The sequence below is a fragment of the Phocoena sinus genome, chromosome 17 (assembly GCF_008692025.1).
Source record: "Phocoena sinus isolate mPhoSin1 chromosome 17, mPhoSin1.pri, whole genome shotgun sequence".
Taxonomy (NCBI): Eukaryota; Metazoa; Chordata; class Mammalia; order Artiodactyla; family Phocoenidae; genus Phocoena; species Phocoena sinus.
In genome coordinates this window covers 156037-181983 of record NC_045779.1, presented here as the reverse complement: position 1 = coordinate 181983, position 25947 = coordinate 156037, and the positions used below count along the sequence as shown (strand labels likewise).

General features: G+C 38.3%; 1 protein-coding gene across 10 annotated transcripts in view; it reads right to left on the bottom strand.

Annotated features, from left to right (window-relative positions):
* SPIDR (scaffold protein involved in DNA repair) overlaps nt 1–25947 on the bottom strand; it is a 344503-nt gene that overhangs the window by 193533 nt on the left and 125023 nt on the right. For 9 of the 10 annotated variants that reach the window (XM_032609379.1, XM_032609381.1, XM_032609382.1 and 6 more), the window contains 2 exons: nt 24798–25048; nt 9687–9787 (listed from right to left, as the gene is read on the bottom strand). In XM_032609379.1, coding sequence (XP_032465270.1) covers nt 9687–9787; nt 24798–25048 — 352 coding nt within the window. Of the gene's footprint in view, nt 1–9686; nt 9788–17464; nt 17579–24797; nt 25049–25947 lie in introns of those variants that run through there. The other variant, XM_032609388.1, reaches the window with a different exon arrangement.

Sequence of the window (25947 nt, the reverse complement as noted above, 5' to 3'; positions counted from 1 at the left end):
TGATATTATGAAATTCATTCACATATGAATTCTTTATTCTTCTGTTAACTTATATTAAAATGATCACTGGAAATTATAGTCATTTGGGACATGAAATCACATCTCTAACAGTGGGCAAACTAGTATCATACTTTGTTTCCTGACTTAAATAACTCAAGAGTATTAATGTGAATTCCTCCTGCCCATGACTACAAAGAACAATATTAAATACCACTGCTGTACCGAAATGTGGGTCTGGATATAAAAAAGCGGGGGGGAAATAGAGCTTAGACCCTAATTGGCTTTCTGGTTTTATTGGTCAGAGGGGAGCTGGAGACAATCCAGAGGCAGCTCCCTTGACCCAGAGGAAAGGGGAAGTTAAGAAAAGGAACTGTGTGAAACCTCTCCAGCAACCTGGGGCTGACCCACACTGAGTAGGTCACAAGCAGTGTCCCTTCACTTGAAGCCAAGGGTGGTTAAGTAAGGTAGATCAAGGAGTTTAAGAAAACATTTTAAATGAGTTTTCTAAGACTCTGAACTAAAAAATACAACCCGCTTCATGTCATTCTCATTTCATAAATCTAAACAAACATGCATTGTTTTTAAACTTGTCATATTATGTCAAAAATCCCATGTCCTTTACATACACTACCAAACGTAAAATAGCTAGCTAGTGGGAAGCAGCCACATAGCACAGGGAGATCAGTTCGGTGCTTTGTGACCACCTAGAGGGGTGGGATAGGGAGGGTGGGAGGGAGGGAGACGCAAGAGGGAAGAGATATGGGAACATATGTATATGTATAGCTGATTCACTTTGTTATAAAGCAGCAACTAACACACTATTGTGGAGCAATTATACTCCAATAAAGATATCAAAAAAAATCCCATGTCCCCACAGAAACTAAAGATTTAAAAGGCATAAAATATTGACAAAAGTCAGCCAAATTAAACGAACAGCTAACCACATGCTTCATGTCCTAGCTTTAAACACTGAACATTAGAAGACTTAGACTAAATCATATATCTTTTTAACAATTATTTTTCAAGTAATTGAGGGATCTTAGTTTACCAACTAACTTGCTTTGGTAGAAAGAATCAGCCTAACGTTTCCTAACCCAAGACACTCTTCCATTATAAAAAAGTACCGCATCAAAGCGATTAAGAAACTAGGTGACTGGGAAGGAGACACACGCGTCTCCATGAAGTCCTGGCTCTTCCTGCTCCACTGCTGTCGCTGTACAGGAAAGGCTGCCCTGCTGTTCCTGCTTCCTCTCCTGACCACTCAAGTGGGGAGTCTGGAACATGACCCCATGAGGCTCCGTGGCCTCAGAGGAGCCCCTGCAAAGCAGTGAGGAAGAGGCAGGGGCCAGATTTCTGGCTTCGAATTCCCAGCAAGTCCGAGTGAGCCCCGCTGCACGGGCGCCACTACACTGGAGGTTAGAAGCTTCCTGTGTGTCAGGGGCACAGCGATGCCCACGTAAGGTTCATGCAGGGAGAGAAGGAACAGTTCCTAGGGACCCGCTGTGGCCTTGGAGACGGAAACCAAGCTTCTGAGTGCTCAGAGCTAACTATGCTAGAGGGCAAGGGCCAACTAACACTCTGCCTTGTGAAAACTGTCTCACTGGAAAAATCAGCCTCGTTATTGAACTTTTCACATCCTGACACAAAAGTATAAGTTTTACTACTTCTTGAGGAAAAGTCAGGGTGGAACTCTCTACCATTTCACATTCTCCTCCCTTCTCTAATTGTGAAAATAATACATTTGACTTTAACAAATTTCTTCTTTTATAAGAGGAACATTTTTTTAAAACCCTGTCCCAACACCTTTTCCAATGATAACCTTTGTTAACATTTTTGTACAACTTATTTTATAGTATTTACTAAGACTTCCAAACTATTACATAATGTGAAGAAAATCTAAAAGCATTAGAAGTACCCAGGAGCACTATCCTGAAGATTATAATCATCAGAATAAGGAATGGTACATGATATCTTTTAATTTTTCTTGAAACTGTATAAATACAGCATTCTTCAGGAGTACTCACTGCAGTTACCCTCCTTTAGAGCTTGACGGAGTAACCCTTATTCCCTTTGGCTTTGTTTCTTTTGTCTGATTTTCCAAAATGTGCTTCAATAAGTAAAATTTTATAGACATTATTAAAACATCTTCAAGTGTAAAATACTGTTTTGTTTCCTTCTAAAGAATAAATATTTAATAGTAATTTTAAATAAGGAAGCAAGATAAAATTAATTATAAGATTATGACAGATCTGTCAGTGATGAACCCACATTTGCTGCTTAATAAAAGTTTGAATGAAAGAAATAAGAGACAAAGTAAAACAAATACACACAAGTTAAAATATTAAGGCCACCTGTCATGAAAAAACAAAGAGATGAGGCACCAATACACTGTATTTCGCTAGTAACTAAAAACCCTGAAATTAACAGAAAACCTCTATTTCTATTGAGTAGCGATGGTTATAGGGATACTTGCTTTACAAGTACTTGTTACGGTATATAGCTACGTTTTCTATATTATCTTCTTCGTGATATATTTCAACACAAAATAATAATTTAAGGAAAGCAAATATTCACAAGGTAAAGGTTCTTCAAAATAAAAAATCTGTTGCATCCCAGATTTTCCAAAGCTTTAAATTGTACTTTTGTATTTCTCTGCTTGAATAAAATGTATACCAAATAAACTGCTCCCTATTGAATTTCAATAATAACCTTTAAAGAAAAAACCTTTCAATTATAATGATTTTGTGCAAGTGGAAAAATATTTAAAATATGGGCTATTCAGCATCTGGAGCCTGTGCTCCGCGGCGGGAGAGGCCACAGCAGTGAGAGGCCTGCGTACCGCGAAACAAAACAAAACAAAACAAAAACAAAAACAAAAAAAATATGGGCTATTCAGGTCAATGAGTACCGGAAAAGATACTCGACATCATTAATCATTACAGAAATGCAAATCAAAACCACAATGGGCTATCACTCCATACCTGTCAGAATGGCTATCATCAAGAAGACAGATAAATGCTGGTTAGGATGTGGAGAAAAAGGAACCCTTGTGCACTGTTGGTGGGAATGTAAACTGGTGCAGCCACTGTGGAAAACAGTATGGAGGATCCTCAAAAAATTAGAACTACCATATGATCCAGCAATTCTAGTTCTGGGAACACATCAGAAAGAAATGAAAACACGATGTCAAAGAGATAGCTGCACCCTCATGTTCACTGCAGCATTGTTGACAATAGCCAAGATATGGAAATAACCGAAGTATCTATCAATGGATGAATGGATAAAGAAAGTGTGAGAGAGATATACATATATATTTATATACTACATATATATAAAATATCCCAGTGTGTATACATCACACTCTCACACACACACACACACACACACACACACACACACACTGGAATGTTATTATTCAGGCATAAAAGAGAAGAAAGTTCTGCCATTTCCAACAATACGGATTGACCCTGAAGTCATTATGCTAAGTCAGAGAAAGACAAATACAGTATGATCTCACTTATATGAGATCTCACTTTAATCTAAAAAAACACACATACAAAAACAAAAAAACCAACAAACCAAACTGATAGAAAAAGAGATCAGATTTGCGGTCACTAGAAGCAGGGTTGGAGGAAGGGGCAATTGGAGGAAGGTGGTCAAAAGGTACAAACTTCCAGTTCTAAGATAAGTAAGTACTAGGGATGTGATGTACAGCACGGTGACTAAGTTAATGCTGCTGTGTGGTACGTAGGGAAGTTGTTAATAGATCCTGAGAGTTCTCATCACAAGGGGAAAAGTGTATTTTTTCTTTCTCTTTTCTTTTGTATGCATATGAGATGATGGATATTAATTAAACTTGTGATGATACATATATGTATATCAAATCATTATGCTTTATACCTTGCACTTATAGTGATTATATCTCAATAAAACTGAGAAATATCTCTCAATAAAACTGAAAAAAACTGTATCTCGATAAAACTGAAAAAAGATAGAAACAAGAAAAATATGGGCTATTCAAAATCTCAGTTAAATTATGATTTTTCTTGCAAAAATTAATAAGTAACAAAACCACTATTCCATAACTCTTTAGCCACATTTCTTTGATATTCTGGCCTGGAAACTAGACAGAGACTGGAGGCATCCACTGTAAATGTGAAGCTCTCCTCCGCGGCCTGTCCAGCACAGCGCCCCTCCACAATGCCTCACAGATCCCGCACTGTGCCAACCTGTACCTATATTTTTCCTTTGCTTATCATCTATCTCACTCAACACAATGAAAGTTCCATGAGTGTAGTGACAATGGTGTATACTGTCTGGGACACAGCAGGCTCTCAATAAACACCTGTGGAAGGAATAAACGAAAGATGAAGTGTCCAGTTCCTTGCTTGTGCCTGTCTCTTGCCACCACCCCATCTCCACCACCAGATTCTAAGCACCAGAAAATTAGCAGTGAGGGAGAATAACATTTATTTCATATAACTAAAATTAGCACAGAAATATGGGCACATAAAAAATGTCCCTCTGCACAAGTGATGTACGTGACAATTTCACAGAAAAAGACACTGAAACTGCTTGGTTGCTTACCTTCTACAATACAATTTAGAGCAGAATCAGTGTTTTTTAATTAGCTAATTGAAGTGACCTTAAACAACCCCCACCCCCAAAAAAGCCTTTGTTTATCAAGAATAGGCAGTGAAAAACTTAACATTTAAAGAGTAAGGCCCTGTCTCCTGCCTCCAAATCAGCTTTCTTCACTTAACAAATAATCTCTGACTCTAGGGACTAGAAAATAAAATGTCTGGATACTTTTAGGATTTGGAAGGCATAGTGCAGCTCCACAGGGTTGCTCTGAGGGCTGTGTGCACTCCTCACTCAGGGCCTGGCAGGAGGCGCATTCAGTGGGAGCCATCACTTGTATTATCTACATCAGTCTAAACTCCAGTGTCTCACCTACTTGCATCATCTCTGAAAAACTTTCAAGTCTGGCATCCAGAAATCCAAGGAGAAATTATGAACAGCAAATTCTCCCCTCCCCTGAATTTAGAGATTGTTCTCTGGAGGAGGAAACAACAACAAATAAAAAGCAAACACCCCACAAAACAACAACAAAAGCTCTGGCAGTGGAGTGTGTAATAAAATGTGGCACTGGAAAACAGTAAGGTAGTGAATGTAATTTTGAAAAAATCACGGTGGGAAAAATAAGGAAATAATTATTCTCTGGCAGATAGGCAGCCTTGTGTGAATTTACTGATATTTTAGGGAAACTCAGTATTTCATCTAGGTGAGCCCACAGGGGCTGTTTGCCAACTATATGGGACACCCAAGGGCTGGTTAGCACTGTACGTGGACGCAAGATTTCCCATGTGGTTGTATCAGGATGCTGGTGAGCAATGCTGGCAAAAGGCACGGACAGAGGTATTTACATTATTTTGTGGCCTACACTTTACAAAGTTTCAGCTGACCACAACTCAGTGGCAAAATGGTAAAAAAAAAAAAATTAAAATCTTTTTAATCCAAAAGCTATTAAATGCTAATGTCAATGTGAGTAACTAGGTTCATGCTTTGCTCTGATACCACCAATCTAAATTCGAGGTGACACATTTACTGCTTTGAAACACATACACGTGCACAGAAACCTAAAGTACATCTGTCCTCACAGGCTAGTGCTCACACACACGCCCTCAGCGAGCACTGCCAACACGTTCAATGGCAGCAAGGTGACGAACAAGGAAATCCAGAGAGAATTCTGCTTTGGACGACAGTAACTGCTACTGCACTTCACTGATTTCCCTCCTTTCTTATCCACCCCCTTCTTCTTTCTGAAGTTTAAAGGGAACTTCTACGAACAAAAATCTTGTGAAAAATAATTTATCTCAAACCCATCATTCTTTTTGTTGCACTTCTTCTTTCTTTTTTTTCTCTTTACACTCTTCCTGAACAGTATAAGAAGTTCAGTTTCTTTTTCATCCAAGAATATCTGTAACTATTATTAGTCTTAAAAACACAGATATCAAACATATTGTGAAAATATTTGTTGCACTGTTACTAAACAGAGGTCAGACAAAGGAATCATTACACTCACATCTACAGAAGTCGGGCACAATATGGGCTCATGTCCTCAGGGCCTGGATCTGCCTTCCCAGCAATCTACCCAGAACAAGATGGGCCACGATCACGGGCCAGCAAGGGAGACTGTTTGATATAAATCTGACTCTGCCACCTGCTAGCCAGGACACAGGACCCTGCCTGTCCAGATTCTCTCTGCCTCTAAAATAGGATCAGAGAACCTAACTGGAAGGTCGGCTGTGACGATTAAATGAGATGATAAACATGTGAAATACTCTGAATATCACTTAATAGAAACTGACCATTGCCATCCAGGTAAATGGCAAACTAGTGTTGGAAAACTGTTTCCCCTCAAATAGGAAGAAGAGAAATAAAATGGTTCCTGAAAAGAAATCTAGGAAATATTTTTCTCTTGTTTCTATAATCACAATTCTCTATTCTACAGCCATATTTTAAATTGCATATTTGCAAGGCATCACATTGCAATAAAATCCAAGAGTGGCCTCCAAGCCCTGAGTGGTCTACCCTCTGCCTTCTCTTCTGTGTTTCATCCAACACACCCATCTATACTGGCCTTCATGTGCAGTGCACATGCTTCTCTCTGTTCTTTCAACAGCAAAGCTCAATCTCTCCTGAGTGTATCAAAAAACAACTACAACAAAAACCAAGAAAATAGGCACACATAAAACTTTACTCAACTTTTAAGAATCTTGAGATGTATGTCTTTTATATTGAAATGTACTAGAAGGTACTAACAAGGTAAACAAAACTGATTATTAAATGGTATAAGTAAGAGTTATAGAACAGCCCAGAAAAGTAAGCTATCCATGAGGGAAGAAAAGAAGAGTTGAAATCCACAAACGAAAGGTGTTTAAAAAAATTTTTTCTTAAAGCCAGAAACATGTGTTATAGATACTCACTGAAATATTTGATATTAATATGCAACATCTTACAAAACTAGACAAGCACTTACTATAACACCCAGCAACTGCACCCTTGATCATTTATACCAGAAAATTAAACACCTATGTTCACTCAAAATCCTGTTCACAGCACCTTTATTTGTAAGGTCCAAATGTCCCTCCACAGGTGCACAAAGTGTGGTACATCCATATCACAGAGTAAGAGGAACTAACTGCTGATATACACACAAACTTGGATAAATCTCAAGGGAATGGTGTCGAGTGAAAAGAAGTCAATTCCCCAAAGGTTACATACCATATTATTTCATTTATGGAACATTTCTGAGATGACAATAGTATGGAAATGGTGAACACACTGGTGGTTGCGAGGCTTTAGGTGGGAAGAGGTGGCTAAAAGGGAGTCCGCGGGATCCTGATGATGAGTGTCCTGTATCTTGACTGTGGTAATGGGCACATGAATCTACCCAGGTGATAAAATTACATGAACAAAACACACACACACGAGTGCGTATAAGCTGGTAAAACCTGAATAAGGTTGGTGAATTGTATCTGGATCAATTCCTGGTTGTGCCAGCGTACTAGACATCGGAAAACCGTCAGCCTTGGTGGAACGAGGTGAGGGGCACAAGAAGCCACTGTGTTATTTCTTAGAATGGCATTAGTGTAATGTGAATCTACAATTACCTCCAAATGAAAAGTTTTTTTTTAAAAGGCAGAAAGGGCTTCCCTGGTGGCGCAGTGATTGGGAGTCCGCCTGCCGATGCAGGGGACGCAGGTTCGTGCCCCGGTCCGGGAAGATCTCTCATGCCGCAGAGCGGCTGGACCCGTGAGCCATGGCCGCTGAGCCTGTGCGTCCCGGAACCTGTGCTCCGCTACGGGAGAGGCCGCGGCAGTGGGAGGCCCACGCACCACAATAAAAAAAAAAAAAAAAAAAAAGGCAGAAAGATGTGTTGAAGACATCTACTCAAATATTTCAAGTTAGTAAGCAGGCTCCATGTCCTTCTCAACTGTGGAATAATTAAATAATACTCCTCAAATATAGGAAACTTGTGAAGAAAGGCCTCAGGCTAAATTACTACAATTACAGATTAATTTTGTAAACCATAATTTCTCATATCTGAGGGATATAAAGGTAGACTCAGTGAGATATACTATACTTAATATTCAGAACAAAAACCAAGATGTGGTTCATAAATTACTACTAACTCCTAGGTTTCTCAAACCCATCAGAAGAAGGAAAAATCAAGCCTGACACAGTGCCCTGGTCATTCAAAATTAACCAAAGCTCAATAACGCTCTTGAGTCTGAACAGAAGAAGACGGGATTCTGACTGCGGTACTGTGCAAACCCAAAGGTACACCCACACCCTAAGGGGGAGGGGAAGCTGCTGCTCTCGGCTGCTTCTGAACTTCCAGATCTGGCAGCAGTGAAACCAACCTCAGAATGACAGCGCTTCTGTGTTTCCACAGTCTATCAAGTCCCAGGGCCATCCTAGAGCTGTACATCCTTCCCATGCAGTTTGATTTATTATTAGCACAGTTCATAAGGCCAGGGTCTACAGTTATATGCATTTTTGACAGGGGAATTAAGAGGATTAGAGAGTTTAATTACAGAGATATTTTAACAAATCCATCGCTGAATTTCAGCTGTTTACTAAATTTTAGTTCTTGGGATTGGGGAGACAGGGAGTTACCTCTACTTAATATTTTCGAGTTTTTCTCTCATTTATTCAGTTGCTATACACATATAGAAATGAGAAAAAACTTTTCTTATGTTAAAAGAAGAAACTTCTCCTGCCAGGCCACACAGGAAACGAAACATCAAATAGTGAAATGTTCCTCCTAATATATGTTTATAATGAGTTATATCAAAAGTAAAGAAAAAGACACAACTTATTACAAGACATCAAGGGGAGGATTCACAGATCTGAAAAATAAATTCATCTAAGAGACAAACAAAACCCAAGTTCCTAAATATAGAGACTTCTAACAGAAAAATCTATTAGAGATGGTCACATTCATATTTTCAAATTCACGGATTAATTTCTGGCTCTGGTTTTTTGTTTTATTTTGCTTTTGTCTTTTATTCATGGTATAATTAAATACCACGAATACCCTCTATTCCCAAATTAAAGAAGAGAAAACATAAGGAACATTCCAAATAAGCTATTTGGTGCCGATGAGCCAAACAAAAGGTCATCTTTTCCCTTCGGTCCAGGCACCCAGGCACACTAGTTTGTCTTGGTATTTTTCTAGTCCAGCCTCCAGAAGACACTCTCTCAGCTCTGTGCTTGACAATTTGCTTCATTCACTGTAATGTTGCAACTCATTAGAAGGGTCCTGCACCAATTTAACGAGCCTAGGATTTTGGTACATCACTGAGCTTAGTGTTGTTTATTAAATGTTTGTTTCGGGTGTGTGTGTGTGTGTGTGTGTGTGTGTGATATGTGTGAATGTCATGTGTGTATTGGGAGATGCTGTAAGATGTACTGTTTATTGTGGGTCACAGCCACAAAAGTCTGAAAGCTACTGGGACAGAGCAAGAAAAAGGTGTAATACAGAACCCTCCCACTCAGATCTTTGGACACCTAGAGAAAAAGGTGTAAAAATAGTGATGATCAACTTCATATATTTTAATGTAAAAATACTTTTAACTGGCATTTTCTTTACTCACAGATGCCAGTGCAAGCCTTACCTGAAAGTGTCCTTTGGTAAGAAAGATACTGATGTCTCCACAAAGAAACGGCAGATCTCTCTCGATTCTGCAGTCCATTTAGTCTTTCTGCTAGCCCGCCTCTGTTCAACAAATTATAATGTATTAAGCTTAGTTAAAAGAAAAGCTTCAGAATAGTTGGTACATTTATATTTTATACCCTCCAATCAGGGACAAATAAAGCATTCAAATTTTAACTTGTTTGGCAATACATTCTCTTCCTAGAGGCCAAATCCTTCTAGGTTAGTAATCTCCTTTTTAAAGATTTCTCGGAAGATCAGTTTTCTGATTCTTAGAAATACGGGCTCCTCTGAGATCAGTATGACTTCCTGACTATCCTTTCTTAGTTTACTTATTCCATATATATGTCCTGATTACGTGTTTCCTACTCTACCTAGCCAAGCACCAGGTGCCAAGGGTACAAAGAAGGCAATAAGCCATGTCACGGTGGGCCTTACAATCTGATCAGCAGACGGGCAAACAGATAATTGTAAAATGGGTTCAGAGTTGTAGTCAAGAATAAAACCTGTACACTGTTGATAGGTAGAACACTCAAATAAGGATTTGGGTATGGGCTCATTACTTGGCCCACAGAGATAATTGAGTATTAATCATAAACATACAGCAAGGATACCAACATTATACAAAGAAGAAAACTTCCATGTATGACAGGAAGACAATTCATAACAATGGACATACAGGCACTTCACAAGAGCCCTGACCTATCAATGACTAGACAGATAGATAGGTAGGTAGATAAATTATAAATTCATATAAACACACATTTTTTAAAATTCGTAAACTACCTATACTCAGAAGTCAGCAGCTCCTAACACATCTGTGATCTTAAGAGAAATCAAGATCAGCTGTTAATCACCATTATGACTACATGTTATATAATTTATCAATGTATTATCTCATAAAATTATGTTCACTGATCATTTCACTACATTATCTCGTTTTATTCTAATAATATCCCTTTGAGGTAGAAAGAACAGACATCAATACCCACCTCATACATTATAAAATCAGAGCTTAGAGAGAGGTTAAGAAAAGTCTCCAATATTGTATAACTAGCCAAATGAGGAAACATTCTTGAAAACAGAAAGAACTGAGCACAGTGTATGGCATTTAGTAAATCTTCAAAAAATGTTAGTCACTGGTGTTACTGATTCTGTTAGATTTTTACTTGCACCCTATGCTCTTTCCACAATGATTGAAGGATCTTACTTTAAAACATATTATATATATTGTCACTACCAACTACTTTGTTTTCCTATAGGTAGCTGTTTTTCTACAGGCAGTAATTATTTCTGAATACGTGTGTGTGCAAGCAATATATATAACAGCAATTTTTTAAAAATTATCATAATCACATATATGCCAAAGAATCTCTACTTTATATATATGCAAGCCCTTCTTATCATTGTTTACATGAAGTAACTCATTTATACACCCCCTCTAAACAACACCACAAAAGGAGGTACTACTGTCATCTTTATTTTACAGATGATGAACAGAGACACTGAGTGTGCAGCACTGCAGGTGAGACATCTGCAGAGGGCACAGCTGGATGCATGCCACGCAGTCTGGCCCCAGAGACCACAAGCTTAGACTCATGCTGTACCTACTGCCTCTTCAAGAATACTTACTACTTAATTCCCCAAAGTCTTAATTGCTTTATTTTGGTGTTGTGTTAAATTGAATAGACAGAGATGTTTCCCTTTGTTTTATACCATATAAGACTCTGTATTGTATGTTTGTGAAAGACTGAACTAGAATAATGAAAGTTTGTTTGCAAAAAAAAAAAGAATACTTACTACTTAAAGAACTAATCCTAACCCTGAACGAACTTTTTGGCCAACCCATTATAATAAACACAAGAAAAAAAGCAAAACACTGTGTTCTTTGAACTATGGTTTAGATAATTACTTGCCAGATGTTGTTTTTCAATCTTATGAGATTTCTTTAGAGAGAAGAAAATAAAAAGACAAAATACAATCTGAAAGAAGTATATAGTTAATGCCAAGCCCTAGAATCTCACAGATAGAAAGCAAGAGTAAAAATGAAGGCAGAAGAGTTCTCCACAGGCGGGAGCATCTGAAACCGTAATAGAGAATCTGCATTTCCACCTTGGTTTCAGTCATAGGGTCACAGGATACCTCTGCTCCAAGAATACCTGCAGGGAATTCTGAGCTGGTGCACCAGACTTAGGAATGGAAACACCATGACCTCTAGTCAACAATCAGAATTCTAGTAAAAAACCTCTCGTACATTAAAAAAAAAAAAAAGGTTCAAGAAGGCTCTGCTACAATACATGCAAATTAACTCTTCTTTTGTTTTCTTTTTCTTTTCAATTTTATTGAGATATATTTGACAAATAAATCTGTAAGCATTTACAGCGTGCACTGTGGAGATTGGATACATGCGTGCATGTTAAAGGACCCCCCCCCCATTTACTCAATTGACAGATCCACCTCCTCACATATTTATCTTTTTATTTTTCATGTAAACATTTAAATTCTACTCTCAGCAAATTTCAGTTGTACAGGTAGTGTTCTGAATAAACATTACCCCATGTGTACATTAGATCCTCCTAACTTATTCACTCTGTGACTACAAGTTTGCACCCCTTTTGTATGAATATATTCCCAGAAGTGGGATTGCTGGATAGTATGGCAGATCTATTTTTAATTTTCTTAGGACCTCTGTACTGCTTTCCATAGTAGCTGCAGCATTTTACACTCCCACCAACAGCACACAAGGGTTCCCTTTTCTCTACATCCTGGTCAACACTCGCCATCTCTTGTCTTTTTAATGATACCCATTCTGACAGACGTGAGGTGATATCTCAATGAGTTTTGACTTGCATTTCCGTGATTATTACTGATGTTGAACACCTTTTCACATACCTGTTGGTCACTTGGATGTCTTCTTCGGAAAAATGTCTATTCAGTTCTTCTGCTCATTTTTAAAATCAGACTTTGATATTTTTGCTATTGAGTTGTGTGAGTTCATTATGTATTTTGGATAATAACCTCATCAGATATGATTTGCAGATAGTTTCTTCCATTCTATAGGCTGCCTTTTTCATTTTGGTGACGGTTTCCTTTGCTGTGCAGAAGCCTTTTAGTTTGATGTAGTTCCATTTGTTTATTTTTGCTTTTGTTGCCTTTGCTTTTGGTGTTAAATCCCAAAACTTCATCACCAGGACCAAGGTGAAGGAGATTACCACCCATGTTTTCATCTAAGACTTTTATGCTTTCAGGTCGTCCATTAAAGTCTAATATATTTTGAGTTGTTTTTGTGTGTGGTGTAAGATAGGGGTCCAGTTTCATTCTTTTGCATGTGGCTGTACAATTTTCCCAACACTATTTATCGAAGAGACTATCATCTACCCATAGTATATTTGCGCCTCCATTGTTGTAAGTTAATTGACTATATATGCACAGGTTTCTTTCTGGACTCTCTATTATGTTCCATTGAAATATGTGTGTTTTATACCAATACCATACTCTTTTCAATTACTACTGCTTTGTAATATAGTTTGAAATCAGGAAGTGTGATGCCTCTAGCTTTGTTCTTCTTTCTCAAGATTGCTTTGGCTATTCAGGGTCTTTATGGATCCACATATATGTCAGGATTGTTTGTTCTATATCTGTGAAAAATGCCACTGGAATTTTGATAGGGATTGCATTCAATCTGTAGATGGCTTTGGGTAATATGGACATTTTAACCATATTAATTCTTTCAATCCATAAGCACAGAATATCTTTCCATTTACTTTTGTCTTCCTCAATTTTTTTCATCAATGTCTTATAATTTTAAGTGTAGAGATATTTTTTACCTTTATTCCCAGGTATTTTAATGCTTTTTGATGCAACTGTAAACAGGATTGTTTTCTTAATTTCTACTTTGGATAGGTTTGTGGTTAGCATATAGAAATGCATCTGATTTTTGTATACAGAGATATTGGGGATTCGGTTCCAGACCACCACAATAAATTTAATATCACAATAAAGCAAATCATATGAACTTTTTGGTTTCCCTGTATATATAAAAATTATGTTTACAGTATACTGTACTCTACTAAGTGTACAACTATGTCTTAAAAAATGTACATACCTTAATTTTAAAATAATGCTATTAGAAAAATGGCATAGAAACACAGGGTTGCCACAAACCTTCAATTTGTAAAACAAACAAACAAAAATGCACAATATTTGCAAAGCACAATGAAGCAAAGCATAATAAAATGAAGTATGCCTATACTGATTTTTGTATCCTTTGCTGAATTCATTTATTACTTCTAACGGTTTTTTGGTGAGTCTTTAGGTTTTCCTGTATAATATCATGTCATCTGTGAACAAGTTTTAATTCTGATATTTGGATGCCTTTTATTTCTCTTTCTTGCCTAATTATTCTGGCTTGGATTTTCAGTACTATGTTAAATAAAAGTGACACGAGTGGCATCCTTGTTGTTCCTGATATTACAGGAAAAGCGTTGACCTTTTCACTGTTGAGTAAGGTATCAGCTGTGGGCTTGCGCTCTGTGGCCTTTATTATGTTGTGGTACATTCCCTTAACACCCAGTTGAAATTTTTTTCATGAGTGGATGCGGATATCTGTCAAAGCATTTTCTGCATCTATTGAAATGACCATATGATTTTTTTCTCCATTTTGTTAATATGACGTATCATGTTGACTGATTTGTGGAAGGTGAACAATCCTTGCATCCCTAGAATCAATCCCAATTGATCATGGTATATAATCCTTTTAATATATTGTTGAACTTGGTTTGCCAACACTTTATTGAGGATTTTTGTGTCCATGTTCTTTAAGGATATTGGTCTGTAATTTTCTTTTCTTGAAGTGTCCTCGTCTGGTTTTGGTATCAGGGTAATACTGGACATGTAAAATGAGTTTGGAGGTGTTGAATTTGGAGGTGTTCTCTCCTCTTCTATTTTTTGAAAGAGTTTGAGAAATATTGGCATTAATTCATCATTGAAAATGAAAAAGAATTAAATAGTGAAACCATCTGTTCCGAGACTTTTCTTTGCTGTGAGGTTTTTGATTACTGATTCAATCTCCTTACTAGTAGTTTGCCTGTTCAGATTTTTTATTTCATCTTGATTCAGTCTTGGTAGGTTGAATGTTTCTAGGACTCATCCATTTCTTCTAGGTTGTCCAATTTGTTGGTGTATAATTGTTCATAGTAGTCTATCATGATCCTTTGTATTTATGTGATATCAGTTGTAATGACTCCCTTCTTATTTCTAATTTTATTTGAGACTTTTATCTTTTTTGTTATATCTAGGTAAAGGTTTGTCTATTTTGTTTAGCTTTTCAAAAAACCATTAAACATTAATCATTTCCACTAATCTTTTCTATTGTCTTTTCAATCTGTATCATACATTTCCCGACTGATTTTTATTACTTCCTTTCTTCTACTAACTTTGGGATTAATTTGTTCTTCTTTACATGATTCTTTGAGGTGTAAAGTTAGGTTGTTCATTTGGTATCTTTCTTTCTTTTTCCTTAATGTAGGCATTTAACACTATGAACTTCCCTCTTAGAACTGCTTTTGCTGCTTCATATTAGTTCTGGTATGTGGTTTTCCATTTTTATTTGTCTCAAGGTATTTTTTATTTCTCTTTTGACATCTTTTTTGATCCGCTGGTTGTTCAGGAGCATGTTTTTTTAATCTCCATCTATTTGTGAATTTTCCAGTTTCCTTCCTTCCTGTAATTGTTCTGTTTCAAACCACTGTGGTCGGAAAACATGGTTGACATGATTTCAATCTTCTTAAACCTAATAAAACTTGTTTTATAGCATAACATATGATCTATCCTGGAAATGTTTCATGTGCTTTAAGACGTATGTATATTCTGCTGTTTTTGGATGGAATGTCCTGTAAATGTACGTTAAATGCATGTGATGTAGTATGTCCAAGTCCAATGTTTCCTTATTGATTCTCTGGATGATCCATCCATTGTTGAAAGTGGGGTACTGATGTCCCCTACTATTATTGTATTTCTAACTCCCTTCAGGTATGTTAAATTTGCATTATATATCTATGCTTGGTGCGTAAGTATTTACAATTATTATATCCTCTTGATGACTTTATCATTATGATGACTTTATCATTACGAAATGACTTTTCTTGCCTCTTGTTACAGTTTTTGGCTCAAAGCCTATACACTCTGATATACACATAGCTACCCCTGCTTTCTTTAAGGTTTCCATTTTCATGGAATATGTTTTTCCATCCCTTCATTTTCAGTCTGTTTCTGGCCTTAAGGGTGAAGTGAGTCTCTTATAAGCAGCATTTAGTTGGGCCTCTTTTTTAAAAAGTCCATTCAGCTACCCTTTGTCTTTTGATTGGAGAATTTAGTCCATTTATATCTAAAATAATTACTGATAAATATGGATTTACTGTTGCCATTTTGTTAATTGCTTTTTGTCTTTCTGTAACACCTTTGTTCCTTTCTTCTTCTCTTTGTCTCTTCCATTTTAATTTGTTGATTTTCTATACTGGTGTGTTTTGATTCCTTTCTCTTTAACTTTTTTGTTATCTATTACAGGTTTTTACTCTGTGGTTACCACAAGGCTATATAATACACCTTATATTTATAACAGTCTACTTAAAGCTGAAAACAACTTAAGTTCAAATGCATACTAGAATTCTATATATTTACTCTCCCCCACTCTGACATTTTGTTTTTGATGTCACAATTTACATCTTTTATCTTATTTATCCATTAACAAATTATTGTAGTTATAGTTATTTTAAATACTTTTGTCTTTTAATCTTCATACTATATTTAGAAGTGATTTACGCACCACCATAACATCATTAGAATATTCTGAATGTAGCTATATATTTACATTTACCAGTGAGATTTATTCTGTCATGTTTCCTGTTACCTTTAGCATCTCTTCTTTTCAGCTTGAAGAAGTCCCTTAGCATTTCTTATAAGGCTAGATTAGTGTTGATGAACTCCTTCAGCTTTTACATATCTGTAAAACTCTTCAGCTCTCCTTCAACTCTGAAGGACAACTTTGCTGGGTAAAGTATTCTTGGTTGGCATTTTTTCCCCCTTTTAGCACATTGGATATATCATGCCACACCCTTCTTGTTTGCCAACATTGTGCTAAAAATCCACTGATGGTGTTACTGGGGTTCCCTGGTATGTAACATGTTCATTTTCTCTTGCTGCTTTTAAGATGATCTTCTTTAACTTTTAATAATTTACTTATGTGTCTTGGTGTGGGTCTGTTTGGATTCAACATACTAAAAACTTTCTGGACTTCCTGGATCTAGGTGTCTGTTTCTTTCCCCGTAATAGGGAAGTTTTCAGCCATTATTTCTTTGAATAAACTTTCTGCCTGTTTCTCTCTCTCTCCTCCTTCTGAGACCCCTATAATGCAAATATTGCTCCACTTGATGGTGTCTTTTAAGTCCCTGAAGGTATCTTCAGTCTTTTTCATTCCTTTCTCTTTTTGGTCCTCTGTTTGGATGAATTCTGCTGCCCTGTCTTGGAGTTCACTAATCCATTCTTCCACTTAATCTAGTCTGCTGTTGAACACCTCTACTGAATTTTTCAGTGCAGTTACTGCATTCTTCAGGTTTGTGATTTCTGTTTGGTACTTTATCTTCTATCTCTTACAAGTCTCACTTTGTTGATGCATTACTCTGCCAACCTCAGTGAGCATCTTTATGACTATTATTTTGAACTCTTTTCAGGTAAATCACTTACCTCTCTTTCATTGTTCAGCTTGGCCTGAGTTCTTGGTTCTCTGAAACTTTTGTGAACATCCAAGCTGCCTTCTTTGTTCTCAGTGGCTCCCAGAAGTTGAGAGTATACCAAAACCTATCAGTGTCCCAAAGGGTAGAATCTCAGTCAGCAGCTTTTAAAGTAGGCAGGGAAACCTATTTAAAGAAAATACTGGGAGCTGGGCATTTCTGCCTACTCCCTCTAAGCTGAGCCCTTTGGGAATAGCCAGAAAAGAACTGCTTCTTTGTTTGCTACTTTCCTGTGGGATCCACAAATGCCAGCCCTGCTAGCCATCAGAGACAGGCAATCAAGAAGTGTTTCTCCTGGGTGGTAGCAGCAAAAGCTGCTACCAGAATGCCAGACATGTGAAAAAAACCTCTTCTAGGAGACACCATCAACCCACAGTGATGTAGAGGGACAGCAAGAAGATGGCACCCGCTGCCTCCCTCATCTCTGAGGAGACTGGCAGTCAGCACCCTAGATGTGTGCTAAATGAGAACCTGATCCTCAGGCAGCAGCTTTTAACATATGCAAATAGGCCTCTTCTGGGCAAAGACTGGGAGATGAGTGTTTCTGTCAGCTCTGTGTGCTGAGCCCTGGAGGAATAGCCACGGGGAGTCTTAGCAAGCCCATTAAGAACTGTTTCTATGTTTGCTATAGTCTCGTGGGTCTCATGGACACAAGCCCCTTTGGCTTTCAGAGCTGGGTGTTATGGGGGCTAGTGCCTCCAGTGAAAGTCTTAAAAGCTGGGGTGCTAGATATTGGATCCAAACTCTTTGCTCCTCACGGAGAAGGTAGGAGTTACAAGTTCCCTACTGATTGTATGTCACTGGGGTGGGGTTTATGGTGAGAGGGTGTCTCATGTCTTAGCCTTTCCTACCCATTTCAACGGGCGTACTTTCTCGTTTGCCCAATGTATAACAATCTCTCCATTTCTGGATTTCTTTTAGAGGGAACTGCCTTGAGTATAGCTGTAGATTCAATATGTCTATGGGAGATAGTGAGTTCAGGAGCTTCCTATGCCGCCATCTTGGACTGGAACCTCCAAATTAACTCTTTTCAATATAGTCTGCTAAGTTAGTCACAGATAAAATCCAAAACACCAGTGGAGTGGGGAAAAAAAAAGATAAATTCACTAACCAAATTAAGATAGTCTATCTTTTATATAAAATAAACAGATTGGTACTGTATCTGAAAAGATTACTGGCATCAATTCAACAAGGCTAAACATTTCTACAATGTATGAAGTGAAAAAGAATAAAGATTCAAAAACATTCTAAGTTCCAGAAAAAAAAATCATTATAATATTTTTAATAAGCTATAATAGGTAAAGAAACTAGGTGAAGAAAAAATAATTTAAATAAATATAGTATACAATATTTTCAAGTTTTGCTCTCTGTCAGATATAATAGACACTGTGAAAAAAAACTTGATCGTACGACTGTGGTAATATGGCTTTATTATTGACAACATAATTCAAATATCAAAACAATGTTGCACTGACTTTCATTAGTTATGCCTCAAACAGTGCCATGAATCAAAAATAAAAATAAACAAGGAAGAAAACCCAAAGAGACTGAATTAATATTTCCCTGTGGGGCAAACCACAGGGAGAGAGGACGAGTGTTCTCCAGCCTTGAAATGCCAACTACTTAACTTGATCCTTGCTAGCCAGTCCTTATCAGGTTAAAAAAAAAAAAAATCTTTTAATCACTGCTATATTCATGCTACATAATGAAAATCTATAACCTACACCTGCTTTTTTCCTTAGTAGCAGTTTTATTTTCCTCAGGCCCCCTGTTGAACCTCTATGACAAAAGTTGGTGATCTTTCCCTGGGAGGATTATCAAGATGTCTGTATTCTCAGCATTTTCGTAAGACTTCACGTCAACAAATCAAACACTTAATGCGAAACTCTTTCTTCAATCATTACTAGACAACAAGCTAAGAGATTTTCTTAACTCTCTAAAACATGATGCTCTAAACACATATGAGCCAAAACATGTAACCCTTTCCCCTGCTTCTGAAGCAGGTCAGCAAACAGCGATCCTGTGGCAATCATGGGTCTTTTGGTCAGTTCAGTAAAGCTCCTCCTACTGTGTCAACAGAAAGTCTTCCAGTTTGATGCCTGAGACAGACAACCCAAATCACACTAACCTCTCTTTTAGTACTTCAACGCAGTAACTTTAAAAGAATAACCACAAAATAGACATCTCTTAGTTATCGCTTAGAAATCACAAGAAAACAATCATGTGCATATTGCTGGAGCTGCTTCAGTCGCCAGCAAAACCCGTGTCCTCAACCTCTCCGCATGTTCTCTTTACCTTCCTGCTCCTCCCCTGAGGCAGGGACCTTAAAAAGCAGCTGTCTTTTCTCCCTCCCCTCCACCTGACAGGCATGAAGGGCCTGGAAGGGGCAGGCCTGCTCCTCGCTGAGGATTCCAGGCCATCTTGCACCCCCCTTATATTCCAGGAGGTGGGGAGGACAGGACAGAGACCATCTTCACCCCGGGGAAGGCACCTCCACAGCTGTGCCAGCAACTCTTTGGAGGCCTTATCTTCTGGCTGCAGGCCACCATTCTTGTCGATATCAGTTCCCTGCCAGGCTTCTGATACCTCAACCTCCTCATTCCTTGAAGTCCTCTCCTCCAAGACTGCGTGTTCTCCACCTCACCTCAGCCACTCATCACCCATGGTCAGCCTCTAAACCTCAAGGTTACAAACCGCCTCCCTCCATTAATTCACTTCTGAGCACCAGTCATTCTTACCTGTTCAGCTCATGACCCCTAGTGTCATGACTGCAGAAGTGTTCGACCAACCTCTCCCCAGTCCACGATCAGATGGTACAACCCCATCTCTTTGTACTCTACACCCTGCACGTTCTCATTCTGACCTTACCCAGTCGAGATTTCATGGTCCAATATCACAATCACTCTCAGGACTTTTATTGACGGGGTTCATCATACTCAGTGGACAATCCCACACTCTGTTCCACATCTGCAGCCCCACGGTTCAATCCATGCTGACTAGTCAGTCTCAAACTCAATTCATGATGACCACTCCTGCCGAACAATCCTACTGCAATTCCCTAGTTCATTCACTCCCCCACTACATGACCATGTCATCTACTCTCTCCCCTCATTCCTCCAATATCATCTCCTTTTCCTTACTCTCAGCTGATGAAGACACTTCCCATTTCACCGAGAAAGTAGACGTGATCAGCAAGAACTTGGCATGAGTTCCCACTGCCACATATATCTACCTGCACCTGAAGAGACTCTGCCCTCTCAGCTGTCCGTGGATGGACTAACTGTGCTCCTAACCCAGGACACCCCTCCATCTGTAAACCCCTTCCACCAAGTCAGACACAACTCCAACAGTTATCGTCTCTTTCCCCTGCTGAGGGCCTTTCCCATCAATATATAAAAAAATCTGCTCTCATTCCCACTCATAAAAAAGAAATCTCAATCTCCAAATTCCTTTGAATTAGCAAACAGTTCTCTACATCCCTTAAAGCAAAACACACAATCAATTTTCTATGCATGCTGTCTTCAGTTTCTCTCCTTACATTCTCTCTAAATCCACAGCAATTTGACTTTGCCTGACCATTCCACTGAGAAGGCTCTATATTCCCTGTCCTCCACAGTGCAAACCCAGCAGCATCTGTCATAGCTGGCTGCTTTCCAGGATATCATGCTCTCTTAGATTTAATTCCTCCCTCAGTAGCCTCTTCCTCTGTGACTCAACCACTGCAGAGTGCCTAAGACACAGATTCTGTGACAGATTCTCCTTTCAGTGTGCATTTGATCTAGGAAATGACCCAGCTCATGCCCTAAAAACCATCTGGACACTAAAGATTACAAATTCACATCCAGCACCAACCTTGTCATGTGAAGTCCAGACTCGTACTCCTACTCAGATATATAATGGCTAACTGAACATAGTCAAAAACCTCATGATTTCTTTCATCAATGTCTTGTAGTTTTCACTTTAGAGCTTCTTCACCTCCTCGGCTGACTTTATTCCTAAGTATTTTATGGTTTCTGATGCTATTGTAAGTGGGATTGTTAGTGTCTCTATAGATACACTACTGATTTGTGTATGTTAATTTTGTATCCTGCAACTTTACTGAATTTGTTGATTAGATCTAACAGTTTTTTGGTGGAATCTTTAGGATTTTCAATATATAAAATCATGATAAAAGAAACAGAAGACAAAACAAATAAGTGGAAAGATATCCCATGTTCATGGACTGGAAGAATTAATACTGTTAAAATGTCCATAATATATACAAAGCCGTCTATAGATTCAATGCAATTCCTAGGAAGAGTCCAGTGGAATTTTTAATAGAAGTAGAAAGAAAATCCAAAAATTTGTATGGAACCACAAAAGACCCCAAACAGCCAAAGAAATCCTGATTAAGAACAAAGTGGGAAGCATCACACTTCCTAATTTCAAGATAAGCTATAAGATAAAGCTACAGTAATCAAAAAAGTATGGTACCAGCATAAAAACAGACACATAGACCAATGGAACAGAAAAGAGAGCCCAGAAATAAATCGATGCATACTCAGTCGATTAATATCTGACAAGGGAGCCAAGAACACCCAATTGAGAAAAGACAGTCTCTTCAATAAATGGTGCTGGGAGAACTGGATATTCACATACAAAAGAATGAAACTAGACCCTATCTTACACCATTCACAAAAATTAACTCAAAATGGATTAAAGACTTAAATGTAAGACGTGAAATCATAAAACTCCTAGAAGAAAATCAAGGAAAACAGCTCCATGACATAGGTCTTGGCAATGATTTTTTGGATATGACACCTAAAGCACAAACAACAAAATCAAAAATAAACAAGCGAGGGGCTTCTTCCCTGGTGGCGCAGCGGCTGAGAGTCCGCCTGCCGATGCAGGGGACACGGGTTCATGCCCCGGTCCGGGAAGATCCCACATGCCAAGGAGCAGCTAGGCCCGTGAGCCATGGCCGCTGGGCCTGCGCGTCCAGAGCCTGTGCTCTGCAACGGGAGAGGCCACAACAGTGAGAGGCCTGCGTACCGCAAAAAAATAATAATAAAAAATAAACAAGTGGAACAACATCAAACTAAAAAGCTTCCGCACAATTAAGACAAGTAAATGACTGTTCACAATATATACAAGTCCTTATGCCTGAACTTGAACTTACGCAGTGCTCTGTCAATTAAATCTCAATAAAACAAAGAAGATAACACAATATGTATAAAAGGAGATTACTATTACTAAGGATACAGAACTTCCTATGTTTAAAAAGTAATTGGGAGGCAACTTGACACAATACAACCGACCTACAGAATTGACCACACAAATATAAACTTTTATACACTCCCCCAAAATGTATGCATACAAGTATAAAAGCATCTGATGCCAAACAGCAAAGATGGTGGGGAAACTCCAATTTTTGTTTGGAAGTATGAAAAACTCAAAGCCCAAGTAACTGTGAAAAGAACTTGTACAGTCAATGTCCAGAGAAAGCAAAAGACTAATAACCTCATCTCCCTAAAAAAAGCCTCACGATATTCCCACCAAGGAAAACCAAACCAAACCATATGATCCCCTCACCCGCCTCCTACCTCAACTCAGGAAATGTCAGCTCTGTTCCTCCAGCTGCTCAATAAGTCACATTCTCAGAGGCTTCCCTGATCCCCTGTTTAAAACAGAAATGTCCTCCCCTTCCTCCTGGCCATCTGTCCCTCTTTTTCTGCTTTTTCTCCGTACAGTTTATTTCCTTTTGACATGACGTCTACTTTACTTCTTGGCTCCTCATCAGCCTTCCCCTCAGGACAGGTAGAGCTTTCACTGCCTTTGTTCACTGCTGTGCCTCCAGGACATGAAACAGTGCTTGGCACACAGCAGGCCCCCAACAGAGTTGGGAACATGACCTTCTCTAATTGCAAAGGATCAACTTCAACAAAGACATTCGAATCCCTTTAATTTGCTTCCTTTCCTGTTTTCTCCAGAGACTATTACAAACCATCACCATATTCATTTGAGGCTGTAACTTCTTCACTTCGGGCATAAGGCCTTCAGTCTTGTTTTATGTTAAAAAAAAAAAAAATACAGTGAACAGGCATCAATTGACTCACCATGCTATGTCCAGCCCACTAGACTCGGTCACATCCTTTTACTCTCCTCTCCACTCCTTTATTCAAGACAGGCCTCCCTCTCCCACTTCCTTTCCTGGACACTGAGAGCAATTATTCCTAACCTCTCTGCCTCCACTGGGTCTTCCCTATTATTCTCTAAATCCATCTCACCTTTTCTCTGAGATCTCTTTAGACAATGGATCCCAATCAAGCCTGATCAAACTTGCAACCTAAGCTCCCCACCCCTCTCCTGCCTTGAATCCCAGCTTCTAGCAGAGGGGTCACAGCACCATCTCCACAACTCGAGCCCCTCGCCTCCTCCCCGACCAGTCCACCAACACTGTCCGACACTGTCATTGGGCTCTCCTTGGTGTGCATCGTACTTGCCCTCCTTGACGCAGACATACCCTAAACAGATCTAAAACCCTGTTCTTCATCGCCATGTTTACACTTTCTACTACATTCCTTTTTCCTTGAAACTGTCCACTGAGTCTGCTTTTGTGGCACTGTTTCCCACAAGTTCTCCTTCTCACTCTCCTTCTCACTTGCACTGGGGTTTTGTTTTCACTGTTTTGTTCTAATTTAAAACACAAAGAGATGATGTACAGCGCAGGGTTGGGACACGTCCCCCTACATGGCACACCCCAGGCCCCTTCACACGTCTTGCTGGGCCCTCCATGACCTGGCCCCTATGGTTCTTCACACACACACCAGCCAGTTTCTTGCCCATGAATCCTTGCCCGTAAGTCTTTGCATCTCCAAGTGTTTCCCTGGCCAACCACAATCACAAAAGTAATCTCAATAGTCTATATTTCTATTTCCCTCTTTTAGACATAATTTACTCAAAAACAGGAACAGTCATTTACTTGCCTTAATTGTCTAAGATAGCACTTGGAACACGGGTGCTCAATACAATCTGATAAACCCAAACAACCAATCTCCATTAAGGAAAGCAGTCACATAAGCTGGTTATGACTGAAACAGTGAATGCTCAACTTGGATGAACAATTCCATAAACAATCTCCAGAAATTAGGACTCCATAACTGCTTATCAGAATTATAATTCTATTCTGTCAATCTTCCTTCCCAAGTAAATAAGTATTTTTAAATTAACATTGTAGGTATTTGGGCTTTTTAAGAAAGAGAAAAACTTAAAAAAAAAAAAAAGTATTTAAAAAGATGTAATATAACCTTAAAAGCTTCTTCTTCTTTGCTGAACTTTCTGGAGTCTTGGGAAGCTTTGTCTCTTTCTGAGGTGTATGCAAAATGGCCTCTGTAGATTTTACCCTAGGGTTTATCGGTCTCTCCATAACCTGTCTTCCATCTGATCCGAAATCCACGTGGTATTTGTGAGAGGATTCTGAATCAATGAACAAGACATTCTCTGACTCATCATCTTTTTCACTATCTGATGAATACTCTAAAATTTCTGTAGGATTTGTCTGAAAAAAAAAATTAAGAGAAATGCAATTAAATTTGGAGACCTCTTTATTAAAATTCACATTTATACATGCCTATTATTCTATTCCCTTATGACTATATTCATTGAAATAACTTTGCAGATATAGTATCTGTAGCTTAAACTTCTATTTTGACACAAAATCCAAACTAAGTAAGCCATATACCCAAAGACAAGAAATTAAATCAATTGTAAGCCAGGCACTATCTCACAGAATCCACCAAATTCAGTACAAATATCTCAATCTTCCTTCAATAAACTAAAAGAAATGTGCCGCACATATGTCAGTTTCAAAAACTGAACTCCTAACACCAACCTGAATAGCCATTAGTCATTGTAATCTAACACCTATTGGAAAAAAAGTATTGTTTTGATTTTGAATTTTAATGTGGGGTAAATAATATTCACTATTTGTTAAAAGCCAACTATAAAGAAAATTGCCTCTTCAGGTGTAAACCACTTAATTTAACAAAGAAGTCTCCAATGATAAAGATGAAAAATGGACTTTACCCACACAATTCCAATACAATATTATATTTTCAAGAGGCTAATTTGAAATTGCTAGTATCAACAGGAACTACTTAAAGAATGAATCACTGAGTCTTCTTCCTAACATTTCCTATTCTTTCTTTTACTCAAATTTCTGAACTACCAAATAAGAATTTTTTTTGAAAACCAGATTATAAAACAGAAGTCATATCAACAGCCAATCCTGGAGAAAAGAATGAAAACATTCTTCTGTAATGTTTGCTGTCTTTGCCCAGACACATGCTAAAGCTTTCAAGTGTGGTAGGTATTTTATTTTCCCATTACTTGGTTTTGCAAGTCAGTCCCGTATTGTTCTAATGTCAGCAACAATTTACCCTTCAACATTCTAATTTT